Consider the following 19,822-nt stretch of genomic DNA (forward strand, 5'->3'; position numbering starts at 1 on the left):
AGCTGTCCCTTTCCAGCACAGACAGGCTTAACAAGCAATACCACTACACCATATTGTTAGGTGCACAAACAAACATTTTATTTTTATCTTACATTTAACAAGTAACACAGTTCGGCTAGATTATCTGAGGAAATTACAGGATGGATTGGACTAAAGATTGTAAATACACCAAAAATGTTACACACTATAGGTACTATACTAGGTACTGTACTGCCTTTTGATTTATTAATACACAAAAACTCCAACTGTCCAAATCAATTTGGACTTTACTACATTTGGATGAAAAAGTTTAGATAGTCCTAGTTTCTTTTTTAGAAATTCTTCGTTTGTGTATGCATTTTCAATATAATTGTTGTAGAAAAATAAAATATAATTTTGTTAATGTTGATACTATCACGTTATTACGGAATGCCTCTGCAAAGATTTCACAACCAAAAAATTCACGCCAAGAGTGCGTAGGACTATGATAACGTTTTTGTGATTGTAGGATGGTGATGTCTACATGTCCGCAGGAGATATTCTACAATCTAGTGAGTGATTCAAATGATGGGCAATTTCTTAAACTATTACTACAACTATTTTAAGAAAAATAATTTTTGTTGTAGGTGTTAAAGGCCAACGCTGATGCATACAAAGCCCAGATCCAGGCTTTAGAAAAGAAGAACAACAACTACTCGGTCACTATCGGCAAACATGAGCAGTCAATCACCTACCTGAAAGATGTGAGTCTGTCATTACACAAGCTTTTTAGTCATAGTGAAGCATATATTCAAGGTGGTATAGGCCTTCGTTCTGGAAATTTTGAAGGTGTTTTAGGAATCAAGTTTTAACTTTTTAAATTTGAGTCTCTGTCACTTCCAAAATTTTGTTTGGGGGAGCGAGCTGGTCTAGTGGTTAGACCGCAGGACGTTGGTCCAAGAGGTCCCGGGTTCAAATCCTGCCAAATCAAGAATGGATTTGATCTAAGTGATAATGCCGCAACCCCTAGGTCTAGCCTGTAGGAATGTGACAAAAAAATAATTTTTTTGTATAAGATTTTTTTTAATCTTCCTCAAGTATTTTGTTGCAAAATACTTACCTGCATTATGTTTTCCTAAGTCCATGTACTTGGTTGTGTTTTTTATGATTTTTTCTTTCCTTTAATCTTTGCACATGTTTCAGGAATGTATAACAGCGACCAAGAAGCTTGCCCAAGCAGAAATAACTCTGGAAAACCTCAAACGTGAACACCAGATACTGAAGGAGTCCGAGGCGCGACTACAACAAGAGAAGGAGTTGACCGAGCGCCAAACCAACAGCCAAGCTCTGCTGATGGCTAACCTAGAGATGATCAAGAACTCATTTGAGCGCACAGAGACTGAAGGTCGGCTGCGGCTGGAGTCCAAGCTGGAAGAAGCACAGAAAGAGTGCTCAGCGCTGAGGCGACGACTACAGGAAGAGCAAGACAGGTTCCGAGAGCGGACAGACGCGTTGGAGCGTGCTGCAGCAACTGCACGCAGCAGGCTAGACGAAGAGAAGGAAGTGGCACTGGGACTGAGGGCGGCGCTAGAGTCTACCAGACTGGAACTGCGCCAGACCAAGGAGGCGGTGGATCAGCTGAGCAACAAGGTGCGGACAACAGAGCACAAGGTGGTGCCCGACCCCAACACTGGTGAGTAGAAACTAGCACATTAGTGTTTGTGTGCGTTTATAACCTGTAATAAGATGCATAAGTGCCAATGCCTCTGACAAGAACCATTATGTAAGTAATTTATGTTTGTGAACATGGTTTCCGTTGAAAGATAATTTAAATAAACACCAATGACTTCAGAGATTATCACTGATGACTATCCAGACTCCTCTCACCTCTCAGGACAAGTTTTGTATTAGGTAAAAATGGGGGAGCTATGTTGTGTTACCTTTAACTGTGTGGACTCTTATTTTCTCAAGTAAGCTAGATGAACTCTAATCCTTTTAAAATAAAATAATAATTAGTAACTTTGCATTCCTTTAGAATGCCTTCATAAACTATCAACAACTGCAATAAACAATTCAATTGAGCCTTCCACCATTTCCACCCTTATCAACAAACCAAAGTACCGTAAAAAGTCAAATAAAAGAGATAATAAAGAGTCCTTCTTCTACTAGGAGTCTAGATTGTGCACGATTCTGTGTGCCAGGCTCGCTAGTTTTTTATATAAATTGTTTCAAAGTAAAATTGAACATAAATAAACTGAGTACCCTCTTAGGCATAAAATTATTTATTAATTGCATCAAAACATATCGTTTTAAACACTTAATTTTAATGTACTCGTTTAACTTTGATGTACCTAATGTTTTTGTTACAGAAAAACGAGCTTCACAGCTAGAACAACAGCTGGCAGAGAAGGATGGTGAACTGGTTTGTCTGAGAGAGCAGCTAGAGGCAGCCAGGAAGCATGGACAGGAACTGTCTGACTTGGCCTCTACACTGGAGAAACAACTGGCGGAGGTGACGGCGGCTCACGACAAACATCGTGGAGAGGCAGACACACAGTCAGTACTTGTCAATCTCACCATACACACAACTAACTTTAACCAGACAGTTGATAGCTCACAACAAGTTCACAGTTGATTTGATATTTTATTTTGCCTCTTGAAGAGGGCTTTGTCAGAAGTACTTAGGAATCTACTTAGGAATTCGGACTGAAGAACCAATGATAATACAAATTTAAAAAAAATGCTGACAGCCTACAACAAATTTGCTCCAATCTGTCTCAATAGTCTTCAGGAAAATAGCATAACTTTCAAAAGGAACATGTTTCAACTCTTAGAGTGTTCAACAGATTGGTTATCTATACGAACAATGTTCAAGCTTATAGAAGTATCAATCACAATACTTACGAGACTTCAGTTATCTCTAATTTAAATCTGGCTATCATTAGATTTTTCACTGGTAGTAGTAGAAGACGCGTACGCGCTACGTAACTACATGGCGCTCCCAGAAGTGTGCACCAGAACCTATGGTAACCGCAACACGGCTGACAGTCTATGTGAAAACTAACTCTGACTATAACATACAAATTAAATGACTTGTTCTATCCATAGTCAAAGATGTAAATTAGTTCCCTTAAGAATTTAGTTGATCTTCGCAAGAAAGGTCATCAATGACAATAAAACTCTTGATTCTTGAGTTATTTGACCTATACCTGAAGCATCTTGATTGGCTTTGTCAAAAGGTTGAAGGCCATGTCAGCCAGAGAGGCGGAGATGAAGAAGACGTTGGCCGACTTGGAGAGCCGTGTTAGCTGCTTGTCTGCGGCCGCACAGCAAGACGGTTGTCAGGCTGAGCTGTCGTCTGCTACAGCACAGTTGGCCAGCCTGAGTGTGGAGGTGGCCAGCCTGCGGCAGGAGCTGATCGTGTCCAGACAAGCGTGTCAGGCGGCCGAGGACAAGTACAGCCATGAGATGATGCTGCACGCTGAGGACATGCAGGTCTGTTTAATGTTTACTCCAAAAAGTTTTTAAATTTAATTTACTGTTGAAAATGTCTTAAATGAGCATCTATTGATCAGCCAAAATATTTTCTTGCTAAAAGATTATCTTATTTATGAAACCAATAACCATCATATACAAAATCTAAGATCAACTGAATCCCTAGATGGGATTTTGATTTGTCTATCAATCTATTGGCAAAATCACAAAATTGCATTTTGAGTTCACCTGTTATTTTCATCAGGTGGAATTAATCATTAGGTGTAGTTGATTGATAAGAGTGAGTTCTTAGGCGATGAGCAAGGTGAAGAAGGAGCTGCTAGATGTGTCAGGACGTGTGGAGACATTAGAGGCTGAGCGGGAGGCCGCAGTAGAGGCTCTGAGACTGGGCAAGGAGGGCTGGGCCTCAGCCGAGGCCGCTCTGCAAGCTCAGGTCAGTCATGACAACCAAACAGTTTTAAACAACCATACTGCTATTGGGAACTGTGTGTATTCCTCGTTAACAGTGCAGCATGGAGCATTAGCCATGCGTTTCAAATGCAGTTTCAACGAACAATAGCCATTTTAAAACACCAGGATCAAAGCTTCATTAATTTTTTCTTCCACCTTTTACCACTACACTGAATTTAATCATAGTAAAATCAAAGTCAAAACCACAAAGTCAAAAACCACCACTTTAAAAAAGCACAAAGATACAGAAACAATGTCAAATGTATCTAAGCAACTTCAAGGCTTGTAAGGACCGTAGATGCAATCTGTATGACAATAAACATGATGTGTCTATTAACACGTTGAAAGCGGGCTATATCTAGTGATGAAGCGGACTGACTAGTAGATGTAGTCGCGCCCTATACATTAGTTCAGTATGAGCTCAGCCATTGCTGAGGAACGTTGTTGCCAGTCTGTAGCTAAGAATGTGAGCTTTATTTTGGTGTAGGTTGGTACTAAAATTTCCCGTAAAATCCCGTCTGGCAATGCTTTTGTCCCGGTTTTGACCATTTACTCCCTCCGAGTTACAAAGGCAAAGAGACTGGCCACGGATCTAGGCAGTGCTGCTGCCTGTGGGTGTTTCAGTGAACTACGTCCACCCTCGGGGTAACGTAGCACCATCACTGCCGATTTTGATGAGCTTACAAAAATAAATAATCTAGTATATTGAAGTGTTTTTACACAGTTATTGGTCTTGGAGAAAATTCTAAAAATTGTAAATTTAAAACTCCAATGATAATCTTATGGAGAGTTTGCTAGTTTATGGATATATTTTTATCAAACTTGGTAGCAGCAAACCTAGGTAGCTGTACGTCCAACTGTAGGGATCGTGTTTTGTTTACAATTTGTTTCTTGATATTTCAGTCATTTAAAACCTCGTTAAATAGATCTCAAAAATTTATATTTCATGGATCAATTTTATTGTCGTTACAATTTGAATGAAAATTTAGGCGCGAGACGAATTTGCGAGTTTGTTGCGTCAATTCATTACTCATGTTCAATCAATCGTAGCACCGATAATCTTGCACGGAACCGGTTGTGTTTGGTTACCAATAGTAAGATTTTGTTCTGGAGTTTATTTTCGTATCAAGAATCACGTGATTCTTAATGTCAGACAATTTGGGAAATAATATTTAGAAATCAGCTGACATTTGAAATGACAAATCGTCATTTAGCTTTAGGCAATGACTAATAAATCAATAAAGGATTGTGTTAGCGTGATGTAATTTATGTAGTCACTAGCCAGAAATAAAAACGCACAATATTTGAACTACACTTTTGTTGTTGACACGGCATAAATTAGCTGTTTCTTTGGTGACAGTTGTCATTACTGTTGTGCGGCGTTCACGTCTCGTGAGTCTTGTGTGCGAGCTGTAAATACGTATTTTTTTGTGAATATTTGTGTTTTATTGTTACAAATGTGTTGTTATGTTTGTTTTCTTGAATGATGTGGTTATAATTTTTATCCATGTTATTATGGGTAATGATAATATGACCCATAATAACATGGATAGTAATAATTCCTATCACATCCACTCATTAAACAAAACAACACATTTGTTACAATAAAACACAAAGATTTACTAGTAAATTATAAGTAAATGAATAGTATTTGTGGAAAATAAAATGTGTTATTATGAAATGTCGCTTGATTTTTAGTGATAACGAAACGCTCGAGACCAAACAATTCGTCAATTGATCTTGACCGGCTACTTGCCAATTGACCTTGACCGGCTACTTGCCAATTGAACTTTACCGGCTACTTGCCGAACAGTGCGTTTCTCATCTAAAATGCTTATGGAACCTTTTTATATATACTATGAAATATATACTCAGAGATATATACTATGAATATTTGTACCATTTATCAATATATCATAAAGTAAAAAAAAATACATACAGCTTTGAATAACTTATTTTTTTTTACGATGAAATCAATGTTTTCTTTTTCAACTCATATAAAACTTATAAAACAGTTATTACTGTGCACTAAAGTGTATTATATCATATAACTATATTATTACCTTTACTATATAACAGTCTTGGCTTATTACAGTGATATTTGATATTTTTTTCTGCGTTTCAAATAATTAGTGTACATTTATTGATATTTTCCAACTTTGTATATTAATTTTTTTAGATGGGGTGAACAGTTTTTTTTGTTTTTTTTTTATCAAACATATTTTGAAGAGAGAGAAATAAAATGTCTACATTTTGTATATCTTGGATTTTTTGTTCATAATTTTGTAGGAAAATACCAGGACTTTGTAAACAAAATTACTCAAATTTAAGTTTTTTCAACTGTAGCAAAAAAATTACCCATAGGGGTTTTTGCTTATTTTCTTTATTCAAAATCTCCTTCTTTTTCTCTACAAAATGAGTAAGCATATGCATATGACTAGGTTATCATTAGTAATTTAGACACTGCAAATTTTTAAAAAGAACTTGCGAAATCGCAAAAAAGGCAGGGACATTCATCCAAACCATCAGGGCAGACCTACGGTTAACTTATTGAAATGAATTGTATCAAACATGCAGTCTTTTCTCTTTAAGTCCCAAAAATAATCTTTCTTTTCTTATAGGCTAAAAGTAAAACCTATCTAATAGCCATACTTTTCTCCACAGACTACAGCAACAACTTATTTTAACTGCACTGTCTTTAAAACACCAGGGCTACAGGTTTCAGTCAAAATACTTTTGTAAACATTGACAATGTGCTGTTTTTATCACAGTTTATTTCTTGTCCATTATCATTTTTACTCACTGGAGAACAGGCTTCAAGTATTAGTAGGCCGAGATATACATACAAATTTAAATTTATAATGAGTTAACTTAAGTCAATCAATGCAATTGCTTTTACAAAGAAATAAAAAAAAAACTGACAAATGGCTGATAATTACCGATAAGCCTATTTATACATTAGAGTAAAGTTTATCTGGTCTCATGCTTTAGTCAAATGCAAACATTTATTTTAAAATTAACACTCAGAAACTTTTGTTTAGTAGAATTATGCAAGCAACTGAGGGTGAGGAAGGGCATGTGAACCAGGCTTTGCAACAAGGGCAAATTCTGCCAAACTTTCCCTTGTCACGTTAGACGGGGGGGGGGGGGGGGGGCTTCACACTTAACACTCGCAGTTCATTCACATTCACAGTAGAGTTGAGTTTTTGTGGTAGTGACGTCACGTGTGTCTCTTCTCTCTTGTCTGCCCTTCACAGCCAATTAATTATCCTCCAGTTCACAGCTCACACATCGGCGTTCGTCAAATTATAATATAAGTGATAATTTTTGTTTATAATCAGTGAAAAAAGGTTGACCTGTTCGGGGAAAAAAGTTAAACAAATAAAAGTTTTTAAAATGTGGTTTGTTTTATTATTCTGTATTAAAAGATATCGTCATTTATGAATGTGTTTTCAGCTAGACTTGGTGACTTATTTTCATAGTTTAACAACTGTTGAAGATATAAATAGAAAATGTCATTATAATGAGAAAATATCATTATATACGATTTAAGTTCTAACTAATAACTATTATCTTTTTGGTAGGCCAAATCAAATCAAAATTTCCTTTATTTTGTGTTAAATAGACAATTTTTACAAGGTATAATGTGTACAATAGAAATAAGTTTTAAGATGTTTAGCTAAAAAAATAAACAAAATTAACCCCACATGGGATAACCCGTGCTTGGGATTGAGTCGTATTATGTTACGATAAGAAAGAAATAATAAAGTTTGATAACATAAAATAAACAAAAACAGGTACTTCTCACAGGCCTACTCACTGATTTCTTTGAAATTTTTAAATTTAACACAAACTTTTATTAATTTCAATTTTTATTTTTATTTTCACATCTATTTATTCATCATGTAATAATGTATCAAATAGACAATAAACACGTATCAACTTTTTTGGTTCGTCCTGATCCTAAATGAACCGGAAGTATTGAAAGCCAACCACTATAAAAGTGGAAATTATGTTACCGCACATCATAAAATAAACTCAATTTTATTTAATACAGGTCAAAATAATAACAATTGCTTTATTGGTATAGGGTTATTCTAATTGTTAGTGAAGTGTGGATTTCCTTAGGCCAACCATAAAATTAGCATTGTCCATCAGTAGGAGGTTTGGTCAGCAACTATCCTCTTGTTCATAATTTTATTTAGCATATTTTTTACTTTAAACTTTTAGAAGGTAAACGATTCATTTCAGAAACACATGTTGTATTTAATTTTGAAAGAAAATCATGCCATGCTGCATCGAATCGCATCAATTCAAATCAAAATTATTTGAATCACGTTGATGCATCGAATCGAAAAAAAAAATGCTGCATCGCACACCCCTAGCAATCAGTGTGGACTAACACGAACTAGACAAAAAAAAAAGCTTTAAAATTTACAATGGGATGAGGAGTCTACTTGTGTTGCTTAGTCTATGGTTACATGTACAAATGTATACCTTCAGGTAGAGCAATCTAGTATGTGATGTGTTTAAAGTGTTGGTTTTGTGCAGGTGTCCGAGTTGAACTCTCGACTGACAGATCTGGACAAGCAGAACTCGCTGTTACATGAACAGCTGCAGGAGTTGGGACTCAAAGTAGCAGTTGTGAGTTCAACAAGCAGCCAGGTCTGTAACTAACTTGATGTTTCTTATTGAAGGAAAGTTGTTTGCTAGGATGTTTACAAATAAACTTTTAGGTTAATGTTTTCTAGGAATTATTTACTACTAAATTGAAAATCTAAATCATTGTGATCAAGTATTACTTAATATAGGTATCTTACTAGTGATAAATAGGAGAATAACATAGAAATTACACTTGACGTCAAAATGAAAGCAGTGACCAGCGATGCACTTTTATTTTATGGCTTATTGTTGTAATGTGATGTGTAGGCCAACACTTCGCTGGACACGTCAATGGAGGACGACATGCGCAGCTCTGATCAGCTGTTGCAGGTGCTCAAGTACATGAGGAGAGAGAAGAATATCGCTGTGGCACAAGCTGACGCACTGCGAGCCGAGACACTACGACTGAGATCTCAGGTATAGGCAATGTTCATATAGCCTCAGATTGTTTGGTGATGGTAGAGTAATTGAAACTGGTGAAAACCTATGAATAAAATAACATTTACTTTTTTATTGATATGGGAGAATGGTGAGAATTACAAGTATTTGTTTATAAATTGTGTTAAAGTAAATATCTTTTAGTTTTACTAATGAAAAATAATCAGTTTTAAATCATCAGATTAGATCCTTGTATTGGGTGTTTTTTAATTTTGTATATTTTAACTGCAAAGGCATATTTTACATTTTTTGTAAGGAAGCTATCCAAACACTGATTTTACCTCAAAATCTTGTCCGCTGATAGCATCATTAATTGATAGTCTAATGACTTATTGCGTTTGGGACCAGATTCAACTCCGCTTGGATCAAACCAGCAACTTAGATTCCAAGGCAAGCACTGAAACAATTCCACTACCAAGACTATACATATAATTATAATTTTGATACTTTTGGCTGTTACATCAGTTTGTCTCTTCCAATACTGTATCCAAAACCAGTTAAAAATCGTTAGAAACAAAGCAAGCTCCGTTGTGACAATAAATACTGTCTGCAAACACCAAAAGGATTTCAGCCGTCAATACAGTACAGTTTATTGTATGTTGATGTATCAGGTGGAACTACAGTCTCGTCAGCTGATGGAAGCCAGACAGATGTTGGACACAGAGCGCAGTCAGAGTCAGCTGTCTACCACTACAGCCACCAAACATGAGGAGCTGCTCAGAAAAGTAAGAAGCTTCCAGCTAAGATGATTTTTTTGTTATACCTTAAATTACATATATGGTATTTTTGTATGGTATGGTTTCGTAGGATGCATTTTATCACATTTTATTGGGAGTAGAGTCGATCAAGACCTGAAAATGAAAGGGTTTCTTTATTTTTGGAGTAAAAATATCCAATCTTCAGGCCAACATTGGGACGGATCTTTTTTGATGATGCAAAATGTCGAAGGACACACAAAAAAAAAACATCAACAAGTAAATGAAAACAAATAAAATATGTTAATATTAAACTTGTGTTAACTTAACTTCTTTTTGGAATCCTTTATAATAATAGACTATATGGTTTGACTATATGGTATCTTACTAATATTATAAATCTGAAAGTTTGTGTGTATGTTTGTGTGTGTGTTTGTTGCTCAATCACGCATTAACTACTGGACGGATTGGGCTGAAATTTGGCATGATGATAGCTCACATTCCCAATTAACATTACAGCATTTTCTTATCTCAAAAACCCTTTCGGGCTCCGCCCCAGTGGCTCTGTAGTTCCCCATGTTAATCTTATGATTTTTCATATTTAAAAGGAACGAGGTGTTAGCCCGTCCTACGTACGGGAATTCAGTAGTCAGTTAAAACCAGTCAGTGTACAATTCAGATCAGCTAGTTTAAACATAAAGACAAAGTTTCTTGCAGTTTTAATGTGAAAAATCATTTTGTAATCAAATGTTGTGTGACCAAATATGTTTTTTTCCATCATAGGTCTATACGATATACATTTTAAATCCGATAATTTTACAATAAAACAGCAATTCTGCAATTTTTACGATGTGTAAAGCGTTGAAATAAGATTTGCAGCCGATTCCCACAGACGCACACTGATTATAAGTAGCCTACAGTAGAGAGAGTAATAGAATAGTCAATTGAGAAGTGTATAGACCTAGTCAACGATACCACCTTCCATAGCATACCTGCCTCTTCCATAATTATTATCACCACAATACAACTACTATACACAATTTCCAGTAGGTCTGAATAGAAATGACCTAAAATAAAACGATAATATCCAATAAAATTCACAGTACACATAATTTAACTTTGGTGTCCTAACATCAAAACTAATCGTCACACCTATCCTTTATATCCATTTCAGTGCATTAATTGCTAAATAAAAAAGCGTAAACAAAGAAAAGTAAAACCAATAACAGTTTGTTTTGAAACAGCTGTTTGGTTCAAATAACATTCATTTGAAAAAAAGAACTGGTCATGTAGCAGGAATATAAAAAGTAAACACGCTAGTAAAGCTAATGACGTGATTGTCAATGTTTATTATCCATACCGTTATCAGTTCTATCCTTGATAATTACCCACCCTCATTGAATAAATGTACATCGTAATTTCCCATATTAGTTAATTTAAACTACAATATAAGTTATTCATAGTTGAAATAAAAGTGATATTTTCACAACTGTACACGATTTCATAAAAGGATGGTTTGTCTAATTGCAGTATCCTAGGTCAATGTTGACGTTGTGTTCAATCTATGTCATCCATCTGTTTATCTTTGTATAAAACCCGGTTGAGGTTGTGGTGGTAATTTCAAATCGTGATTCCTGATTATTTATCTTCTTTTTATGACATCAATATTTCCGGGCCTAATCCAAACAAAGTTAAAGCAGACAAACATTATTGTAAACAAAAAGCTACCATGAAGAATTCAAAATTGTTATTTTTCTAATCTTTCCTTGAAAAGTGTAGCAGTAAAATAATTTGCATTTATCCTTTTTTATTAAGACTCATGTACAGAGCCTCGATTAGTACTGTGGTTTAATTAGTTTTGGTTCAAACTGTGGTCTGAATTATCTCTACTAATCTAACTTATTTCCTATAATCAATGACAAAATAAGAGTAAATAAAATAACCTCATAGTTCCATAGTTTATATTTAACCAGCTGTTAGTTAAAACAAATTATATTGCTCTAAAACAAATAGAAGATTACAAAGATTGCTTTAAAAAATAATTTGAACATCCTAGTATTTTACTATTTATATTTAATTAATCTGCCATCCTCTTACAGAAGAATTATTGAACCTATCATTGATTAGCATTACACATAGTATAAATAAGTCAACCCTAAGTATGTCTTTACATTTTTATCCAAATGCTGAATTTGTGACACAAAAGCTGGATGTTTACAGCTGTTATGTTACACAAATTATTTTATGCCAAAAGCTAGTTTAGAATCTTAGCGTCGGCAGCTAGACTTTAAAAAAATTAAAACTTAATTTCTAAAAAACTGGGACCCTAAACTAAAATTATGGCTTCGACATTCCCTAGTTCTCAAAATTATCTTTCTTTCAACACAAAAATCATAAAAATCCGTCGAGTGGTTGATTCAGAATCGTGAAATAAAAAAAAACACTGTTTCGTTTTAATATTATAGATTAATGAATCTTAACAGCTGTTTCAATTAAACAAGTTGGTTCTGTTCTATGATGTGCAATAGCATAAAAGTTACAAGGATTACCAACAGCACTATTAATTTTTTTTAAATTTATGACAACAGCTAATTTCCAACCAAAAGGTGATTGAGCGTAGCGAACGAACTTCAACCTGGAGTCGAGTTAGCGTAGCGAACGAGCTAACCTGAAAGCAAGTGAGCGCAGCGAACGAGCTCCAACCTAAAGGTGAGTGAGCGTAGCGAACGCACTTCAACCAGGACGTGAATGAGCCATGCGAATACTTATGAAGTTAAACGGGGCGAAACCCGCGGGTACAGCTAGTTTAATATAATGCTACTAGGAAACCTGTGTGGCTCAATGAGCCGTAGTAAGAAATGCAACCCTTCTTAACAAATTATATTTCCAAATAAATTTAAATGTAAAAAAATACAGTCCTGTCCCATCTTTAGTAGCCTATCACTAATTGTGGTGAAAATAACTAAAATCTTATCGTAACATTTTGGCATATTGCTACAAAGTATCATTATTTTAGTGTTTGTTTTTATAATCACAACTTGTGACAGGTGGATACGTTAAACGCTCTGACTGACAGCAACCGAGTGTTGCGAGAGGAGCGAGACCGGCTGGTAGAGCGTGCGGCGAAGCTAGAGAAACAGTTGGCAGCAGTGGACACAGACGTGGTTGCGCCATACAAGGAACAGTTGGCAAAACTGAACAACCAGGTGGATCAGCTGGCTACAGAGAATACAGCACTCAAGGCTGAGGCAGCTAGGTATGATTTGGATAGAAGTATTTAGTTGTAGGGATGGGACGATTGTCGGTTTTAGCAAAAAACCTGAAACCAAGAATTGATGTGTTATTGAGCAATCATTTTGTGGCCGAGGCAGTTGGTTAGGAGGACACAAAAGGTTTATAAGATGTTTGTTTAGGACTTTCGTCATTTATTACTATGGTGATGATGCAATAAAAAAAACCCCTAATAATAATAATAAGCAGTCCCAAACCCATTAATATTTTATCATGACATACTCAAGACCAATTTAAGTTACTCAAGGTCAATTTAAGCACTTCAAAGAATTCGTTGAGCCAAGCTCATAATTTATTACTTTGATTGTTACTCACTTTTATTCTTTCATGATTTAATTTTTAATTAGGTACTATTATGAAATCCAAAACTTTTTTGATCGTGGAAATAATAGTTTTATAAAGTTATTAAATTTTGCTTCTGATGCCTCAAACAGTATTTTTGTCGTGAACATTCAATTTACGGCTGCCTATTGCCTACTGCCATACAATTGTTTAGGGGTTCAGATTACACTTGTAACTAGTCTACAGTTATATTTATAATTTAAAATTATTTATATATTTTATCTTCCAATTAACAAAACCACAATCATTTTTGTTTGCATGTTTTTATTGTTATGCAGGCCTACTTGGTGTCAAATAATGTCATTGCATTTTCTGTCCCTTTTGTCTTGTAATATTTATTGTTAAGGTTTAAATTAGAGATGGGCCGATACCAAAAATTTTCGATACCGATACCGATACCAACCAAAGTACTCTCGATACCTATCGATACCGATACTTCCGATACCTATCTTTTTTGCACAGTTTCTTCCACTAATAATATTATAAACTGTTATACCATAAAAAACACAATATGTATGTGTATCAAACTTATATTTTGGTGTTAAAGGTTTATTATTAATTGCAAAAAACAATTGCGAAAATATGGAACTAAGTGTTTATTTTAAAATAGGCCTACTGTAAATGTTTGAATTTGACTAAAGCATGAGATTTAATAAAGTTTCCTCTAATTTATAAATAGGCTTATATAAGTATTTATCTGTCATTTGTCAGTTTTGGTATTTATTTGAAATTGCATCAATTGTCTTAGTTAACTCATTAAGCTTTAAATTTAAAAAAGATTATGTACATCTTGGCCTACAAATACTCTGTAAGTTTTTTTTCCCCTAAGAGAGTAAAAACGAACTTCCTATATAATGAGAGTGTCTCACTAGTTGTATGAAAAAACAGTTATATCTTCAAAATTTGTTTAACTATGAAAAAGTCACCAAGTCTAGCTGAAAACACATTCATAAATGAGGATATTTTTGAAATACAGAATAACTAATCAAACAACCTTTTTATTTTTAACACTTTTATTTCTTAACTTTTCTTCCTTGAAAATGTCAACAGTTTTTCACTTATTTTTAGTAAAGATTATCACTTATAATTTCTCAAAAGAAATCTATGTGTGAGCTATGAAGAGCAGACAAGAGACATACGTCACTGCCACAAAAACTATTCTCTACTGTGAATGAATGAACTGAGTGTTTATTTAGTGTGAAGCCCCGCCCACCGTCTAACGGGACATGGGGTAGGAAAAGGGACATGGGGTAGGAAAAGAGAAAGTTTGCTCTAAAGCCTGGTTCACATGCCCTCCCTTACCCTCGGCGTCAGTCGCTTGCAGATTTCCATCACACAAACAAACGTTTCTGAGTGTTAATTATTTTAAAACACTGTAAATGTTTGAATTTGACTATGATGAGATCTAATAAAGTTTCCTCTAATTTATAAATAGGCTTAGGCCTACAAGTATTAATCTAAGTCGTTTGACAGTTTTTGTATTCATTTTTAAAAGCAATTGCAGTTATACTTTAAAAAAAACCACATACATCTTGGCCTATAAATACTTTTTGTAAGGAGAGTCTTTTCTCTATAGTGAGTAAAACGATCGTGGTCAAGGAATGACTGTGTTCAAACAGCACACTGTCAATTTTCTATTTTTACAAAAGTATTTGGACTAAAACCTGGTATTTTTTAAAGAGATTGTAGAATAAGTCGACGTATGTGGAGAAAAGTATGGCAACAGATTAGTTTTACTTTTAGCCTACAATAAAGATTATGTTTTTTTTTTTTTTTAAGAGGTTGGCGGCCTCTTTTAACCTTGCATTTGCCTGTCCACATGGACTACAGATCTGTGCGTGGAACGTATCCAGCAAAGCAAGGGGTGAGCCGGTACAGTACAAAGGTGAACTGTACTGATAAAAGTTAGTGGCAGTGACCAGGATCCGAACCCACGACACTACTGCCTTGGGCCCGAAGTCCGCGACGCTACCGACTGAGCCACCGACTCACCAATCCACCAATCCTCACAACCTCACCAATCTTTGGGTTTTGGGACTAGAATCTCCAAAAGAGTGCTTTTATAAAACATGCCATAGTTTTATTTAACAAAAGTGTTTGACTATGTTCCCGATGATACCAAGAGTATAGGTTTGGCAGAGTGGATTCACTGTGAACCGGCCTGCCTGGCCCTTATGCACGATGTCACTACAACTTCCGTGTAGGGGTGTCAAAAATGGATCGGAACAATCGATGTTTTGAACCTGTCTGTAACTAACCTAGTTTTTTTACACTTTAATACTCATTATGCATAAACGAACACGTACTACATATCGGATCTCGAATCACGATAAATTATCGATACCCTTCCCACCCAAAAAATAAGCAGTAAGCACATAAAACGATGTCTAAGCAATTGTCATTTGATCCATTGAAACACGAAAGTCGATTGGCTGACATGGTAGTGCATTGTCGCCTCCTGGCCAATGAGAACTGTTGTCACATACTTTTATTGTCAACATTCACCATTCGTTATAACATTACAAAATCTACATGGAATACACACTCCGGACAGCTCGCCTTGACTACTTCCTTCACCACGTCCTACATCGTGGACCTGTTTTCCTCCCTTCCCATAGCATTTTAGGATTGTAGATACCTTAATCTAATCGTCATAAATAGGAAATATGGAGTGTGGAAACACTCCAGACAGCTCGCCTTGACTACCTCCTTCATCACTTCCTACGTCGCGGACCTGTTTTCCTCCTTCCCTTAGCATTATTGGATTGAAAATACCTTAATCTATTGGTCATGAACAAATCCCACATTCCGGACAACTTGCCTTTACTACTTCCTTCACCACTTCCTACGTCACGTACCTGTTTCCCTCCCTTTCCATAGCATTTTAAGATTGCAGATACCCTAATTTAATCGTCATAAACAGTTCCCACGCTCCGGACAGCTCGCCTTGAGTACTTCCTTCACCACCTCCTACATCGCGGACCTGTTTTCCTCCCTTCCCATACCATTTTATGATTGTAGATACCTTAATATAATCGTCATAAGCAGTTTCCACACTCCGGACAGCTCGCCTTGACTACTTCCTTCACCACTTCCTACATCGTGGATCTGTTTTCCTCCCTTCCCATAGCATTTTAGGATTGAAGATACCTTAATCTAATCGTCATAAATATATCCCATACCCCGAACAGCTCGCCTTTACTACTTCCTTCACCACTTCCTACGTCGCGGACCCGTTTTCCTCCCTTCCCATAGAATTCTTGGAATGCAGGTACCTAAATCTAATCGTCATAAACAGTTTCCACACTCCAGACTGCTCACCTTTACTACTTCCTTCACCACTTCCTACGTCACCGACCTCAAGCTAGTGTCGTCATTTGATTATATTTTATGATCCATACCGTTTTTGTTCTAATATCTGTGGAATAATGCTATCGGCTATTTCTTTATGTACTGCGTTCAAAAGTCAACAGCTGATCATATGTATTTGTTTATGTGTCAAATACTGCTTCCATAAGGATTACATTGAAACTTTGAGACCCAGTGGGGCGGATTCCTGAGAGACTTTTTTAACGCCATATAGATGTTGGCACTCACCGATATGGTCTTTATCACCATGCAAAATTTGAAAACGATTGATTCAGCCGTCTAGGAGGAGTTTGCGTATTACGAAATGCATAAGAGTCGACGTATAAGAGCTTCGCTCGCTCCGCTCAAAAAACATAAAACTATAACGATAAAAACATAAAAACACGTAACAAATAACCCGTGTTTGAGATGCTTCCGCATAATTGGGAAAGTTAGTTAAAAATTCTAACTAGTTAGAAGTTATTAGTTAGTCCCGTAAAAAGTAACTGATAGAAGTTATTAGTTAGTTAGTTTTAAAACTAACGAATAAAATAGAAGTTATCCAAAAAAACTAACAAATATTGCTATTTGTTATTCCCAAGTATGTTGTTACTGTAGGTGGCATGTTAAGACCTGAACCCGGGACCGACATATAACATTGTAGGCTCTCAAGAGTAATTTACTTACTCCGTAAGCTAAAAAAATACATCTCTAGACACTACCTACGTATTGCCTACTTTGCCTTCTTTAATAATGTTTTAGTATTTTAGATCTTGATCCTCTTTCACACAGTTGTAACATTGTTTTCAGCAATATTAGGAAAATTGTTATTGAAGTAGTCTGCTAGTTTTATTTTATTTATGGATTTGTATAGTTTGCCTTGTTTGATACAGATGGCGTAGCCGAGCCAATGCTCTGATAGAAAAGCAAAACAAAAACAGCCCCGAAGATTTTAAACGATTAACCTTGGAAAAGGAGAACTTGACAAAGCAATTGGCTGCATTGACAGAAGAACTGAAGAATACTAAATCAGAAAAATCCAAAGTAGAAGAGCAACTAATGAATGTAAGTACCATTAATCTGTGTTTTATTTGTAATTTTTTGTTTTAGCTGATTTCCCGATAGGGAAGTAGCTATTACCGTGGATGGCACGGTAAGACCTAGGCTTTTACTAGGCGATTTACTTTTTCATTTTGATGTCCCCAGAGGCCAAAAACACTATTCGTTCAGATTTATTATATTAGATATATATATATATCAGATATATATATATAGAGAGAGAGAGAGATTTATATATTTTGTTATTATTAGGGGTCTGTGGTATAGAAAATTTAAGGTCGGTACAGTACAATATTTTGCACCTCGGTTCTCTGTACAAAATCGGTACGGTACGCGGCTACCCGTATTTTTGCGGTTTTCTTCTCAGATATGTATTTGAACCATTATTTAAAATTTTCATACATTGACATCACTATGAAAATGGATAGTATCCTATATTCATGGTTTTCTAACAACAATTACTGTACCACACATTATTAAAACCTTTTACTCCTACGAGGATTGTTTCAAGAAAAATCACAGTTAAGATAAAGGCTTTACCTATTTTACTCTGAGTTACTTTGAATAGCCATGATAAAATTTATTTCCAGCCAACACAATGTCTAGTTGTTTTTTAAACTTAAAAACATATAAAAATAAAAGCATTCAGTACAAAAACAGTGTAGTTGCCAGCTGCTCACATTCAACAAATGACAATGAAAAACAGGATGTTATGATGAAGTAATGGCAAAGAGCATCTTTTTTATTAGCTTGAAAACTAATAATAAGTTAATTACAAAGTTTTTTTTGTTAAACTAAAATTTGGATTACCACAGAGTAATATTTAATATTATTGTCTTTTCATTTACAAAGTTAACATCCACACATATCAATCATTAGTTCATTATCTCAGACTCAATCCAATTTTCTTAGTACATTTGAAAGCTCTTCCAAAGAGTCAAAAAACCCAGGCCTAGACCTAATTATTTAGGATTGCCTATATAAATTGAGTAGGTTACAATGAGGATAGCAAAATCACTATCATAATTCTTGTTCATAAGATTTAGATTGCATAAAGTACCTTCAACACAATAAAAAAATATAGGGAACAAAAAACATTTAAACCTTAACAGCCACATCCAACAATATAAGACAAGATACAGAACATGCAATGACATAATTTAAGACCGAATAGGCTTGCATAACGGGGGAAAAAAATATGCAAACAACAACAACTACTACGCTTGTGGTTTCATCGATAGAAATATAGAATATCCATTACATATATCTTAACTTAGGGCCATGTCATACGAGTGCTATTGCCGTCGCGTTAAAGTTGCTCCAACCCGGCAATGGGGTTCTTATGGAGCATGTCATACGGACGCTAATGCCGTCGGTGAGTCCGCGTTAGCCGGACGCTGAGCGCAGCCAACGCGGACGGTCGCGCTAGAGGTGCGGCGCACGTGACGCGGGACCCTGTCATACCGAGCGCTGGCGCTAGCGGGACGCATTTGCCTTGTGAGCACTGTCAGAACAACTGGAACACCTTTGTACGGAAAAAAATATTTATTTATTTGAAAATCTGCCACCTCTGTACGATGTAAAGTCGAGTGATTACAGCAACAGGCAACTGAAGGCACAGTGCTGGAAAGAGGTTGGGGAGGCCTTGCACGAAAACTGGAATCAGATGACAGCTGTTGAAAAAGAAAAAGAGTTTTACTTGTTTTATATTTAAATAAAAATTATGCTGTTTTTTTTATTTCTGTCATAAATTCGAAATATTGTTTTTGTGTATTTTTTAAAAATAATTTAATGAAGCGAAGCGTATAATAACGATAATCTAAAATGTGCAAAAAGCTGATACAACCTAACTGGATGGTGTCCATCTTGGTAATAACATAATTGCCGCGACGGCAAATGCGCCCGGAAGACGCTACGTATGACAGGCACCTGGCGTTGGCGGGACGGCATCAACGCGACGCATTTACCGTCACGTATGACATTTAATTTTTCCGGCGCTATCTCGACGGCAATAGCGCTCGTATGACATGGCCCTTATAAAATAAGATTGTGGATTAGTTACAACTTGAAGCCGTAAACAGTTT

General features: G+C 35.7%; 1 protein-coding gene across 6 annotated transcripts in view; it reads left to right on the plus strand.

Annotated features, from left to right (window-relative positions):
* The window catches only part of LOC128988391 (nucleoprotein TPR-like), a 95,055-nt gene that overhangs the window by 31,494 nt on the left and 43,739 nt on the right, over nt 1-19,822 (plus strand). For all 6 annotated transcript variants that reach the window (XM_054409640.1, XM_054409642.1, XM_054409641.1 and 3 more), the window contains 10 exons: nt 606-722; nt 1,162-1,651; nt 2,328-2,514; nt 3,198-3,453; nt 3,746-3,886; nt 8,455-8,568; nt 8,833-8,982; nt 9,615-9,728; nt 12,746-12,954; nt 17,573-17,744. In XM_054409640.1, the coding sequence (XP_054265615.1) occupies nt 606-722; nt 1,162-1,651; nt 2,328-2,514; nt 3,198-3,453; nt 3,746-3,886; nt 8,455-8,568; nt 8,833-8,982; nt 9,615-9,728; nt 12,746-12,954; nt 17,573-17,744 (1,950 nt within the window). The remainder of the gene's footprint in view (nt 1-605; nt 723-1,161; nt 1,652-2,327; nt 2,515-3,197; nt 3,454-3,745; nt 3,887-8,454; nt 8,569-8,832; nt 8,983-9,614; nt 9,729-12,745; nt 12,955-17,572; nt 17,745-19,822) is intronic.

The sequence above is a fragment of the Macrosteles quadrilineatus genome, unplaced genomic scaffold (genome assembly GCF_028750875.1).
Source record: "Macrosteles quadrilineatus isolate MER2022 unplaced genomic scaffold, UCM_ALF_1.0 Scaffold_3__2_contigs__length_128488019, whole genome shotgun sequence".
NCBI classification, from domain to species: Eukaryota; Metazoa; Arthropoda; class Insecta; order Hemiptera; family Cicadellidae; genus Macrosteles; species Macrosteles quadrilineatus.